The sequence below is a fragment of the Phycomyces blakesleeanus genome, assembly GCF_001638985.1.
Source record: "Phycomyces blakesleeanus NRRL 1555(-) unplaced genomic scaffold PHYBLscaffold_16, whole genome shotgun sequence".
NCBI classification, from domain to species: Eukaryota; Fungi; Mucoromycota; class Mucoromycetes; order Mucorales; family Phycomycetaceae; genus Phycomyces; species Phycomyces blakesleeanus.
Genome location: NW_017265149.1, coordinates 859,360 through 861,206, shown reverse-complemented (window position 1 = coordinate 861,206; position 1,847 = coordinate 859,360). Strand labels below are relative to the sequence as shown.

General features: G+C 32.3%; 1 protein-coding gene across 1 annotated transcript; it reads right to left on the bottom strand.

The window, feature by feature from the left end:
- Window positions 1–689, bottom strand: PHYBLDRAFT_159401 (basic-leucine zipper transcription factor). The gene is made up of 2 exons (XM_018433981.1): window positions 617–689; window positions 1–551 (listed from the first exon to the last, which is right to left on the bottom strand). The coding sequence occupies exon 2, from the start codon at window positions 256–258 to the stop codon at window positions 82–84; it is 177 nt and encodes a 58-aa protein (XP_018289377.1). The 5' UTR covers window positions 259–551; window positions 617–689; the 3' UTR covers window positions 1–81.
- Between the last annotated feature and the right edge of the window lie 1,158 nt (window positions 690–1,847).

Here is a 1,847-nt window from a genome sequence, read left to right as displayed (position 1 = left end):
AAAAAAAGCTGCCGCCGAGTTAGCATCATGAAAGTTTATTGAGTGGAGGACGGGGAGGAAGTGGAGTTTACTGCCGACTCTTCATGAAATCCTTGTTCGAAGCTCTCTGGAACTGACGGTGTTGCTTGGTAGTCGAACACGCTGGACCCTGCTACTTTGTGGTAGGTTTCTCTGGTACGTTCGCAGGCCCTTCTCAGTGATGAGATAGGGTAGTTGGGATGAACCCGGTTGTTGTCTTACGCCACGGATTAACACCATTCCCACACCTCCTTCGCTACCAAGTCAGGTTTACGTCCTGAGGGAGATTGAGCCGCGTAATGCGGGGACAAAGAACTTGGTGTCATGCTTTTTATTTTTTTACATTAGTAAAAAAACATTAAGTGAAATCATATAAAATAAAATAGCTTCTTTATGTATATCTTTAATAAATAAATAAAATAATTTTTAAACTGTTGTTGACTAATAAAAAAATACGCGTTCAAACTTTTTTTTTACTTGATTGAAGAGGTTAATGTTGTAATTAGGAAGTCTCATTAATAAGAAAAATTAATCTAGTTAAATAAGTCTGAAGATTAATATAATATAATATGGGTATTCTTATCATTGTGTTGATTACCGTGTTTGATTATATAGGTCATTTTTATCTATAAAGTCCATTAAGAAAACTCAGAATAGTTCTTGAGAATGCCAATGGCGTGAAATGTATAATTTAAGTGGGCTAATCTGGATGAGCATTGTGAATGACATGCATTGGATTGAGAGAAAGAAAGAGAGATATGGGAAAAAATAAAATGATAAAATGATTAAAGAAATGTGTGTTTGAAAGAGAGACAGAAAAGGCGTAGTGAATTGAATATACAAGTAAATGTCCTCATTGTATTTACAGTGTGTACAAAAAAGTTCAATTTGAAAGTATTTTTGAAACAAGCATCTTTACCTATAAGCCTTTTTGTACTTTGAATATCAGTGAATACTTGGGGTACTCCATCTATTATTGTATACACATGTGTGCAATTATATTTACGGTGCAAAAGATGGTTTGAACTCCAATAAGAAGAGTGAACAATTGTTAACAGTTACAACATACATTCTCCATTATTCTGTATAAAAGTAATTTGCTAAAATGTACAAGCAGTTTTTATATTGTAGTCTTTAAAGATAAGCTGATAGACATGGGGTATATCGAGTAGCAAGCAATGGATGTCATAAAAGAAGCGCATTTTCATATTAAATTTGGTGGAGTGGAGTGGAATTTTGATACATGCTGGTTATTGCAGCTGCTTCATTGCTATAGTTTATTTGTATATCGGCCTTTTGCTTTGTTTTGTTCAGATGCAATTACTCAAAATATATTGCTTAAAATTGATATATTTTGAATTCAATAGATATTTGTGTATAAAAAATAAGAATTTGCAGAGGCGGCTTACAATGATTTGTAGACATATATACTAATTATAGTTTATCCAAGTCGGAATATTTTTGAAAGTTAAAAATAAGACTCGTCTTGCATAATATTTTGCAGATAAGCTAAGCTCTCTGTCCTCCTATATAGTTTTATTGATTTTTGATATATATATTCAAAAAATAAATTATTGGATATTGCTAGGAGTGATCATAAGAATTAGTAACCATGTAAAGCATTGCCTCTTATTATATTTTTCAAAAAAGAAAGAAAAAATGGACTTATGCCTCAGATATTATTTTTATATATTAAAATACATGGAGCATGGCAAAGACAAAATAGGTGGCTGGACTTTATATCATGCTGACCCTGTGTTGAGCACACTATATTGATATCGTAATGGTCTTTAGGGATATATAGATTTGTTATCCAATAAGAGAACGAT

Bases quoted from the DNA above. Each gene is read 5' to 3' on its own strand.
- PHYBLDRAFT_159401 (XM_018433981.1), bottom strand. From the start codon at position 258: ATGGTGTTAATCCGTGGCGTAAGACAACAACCGGGTTCATCCCAACTA.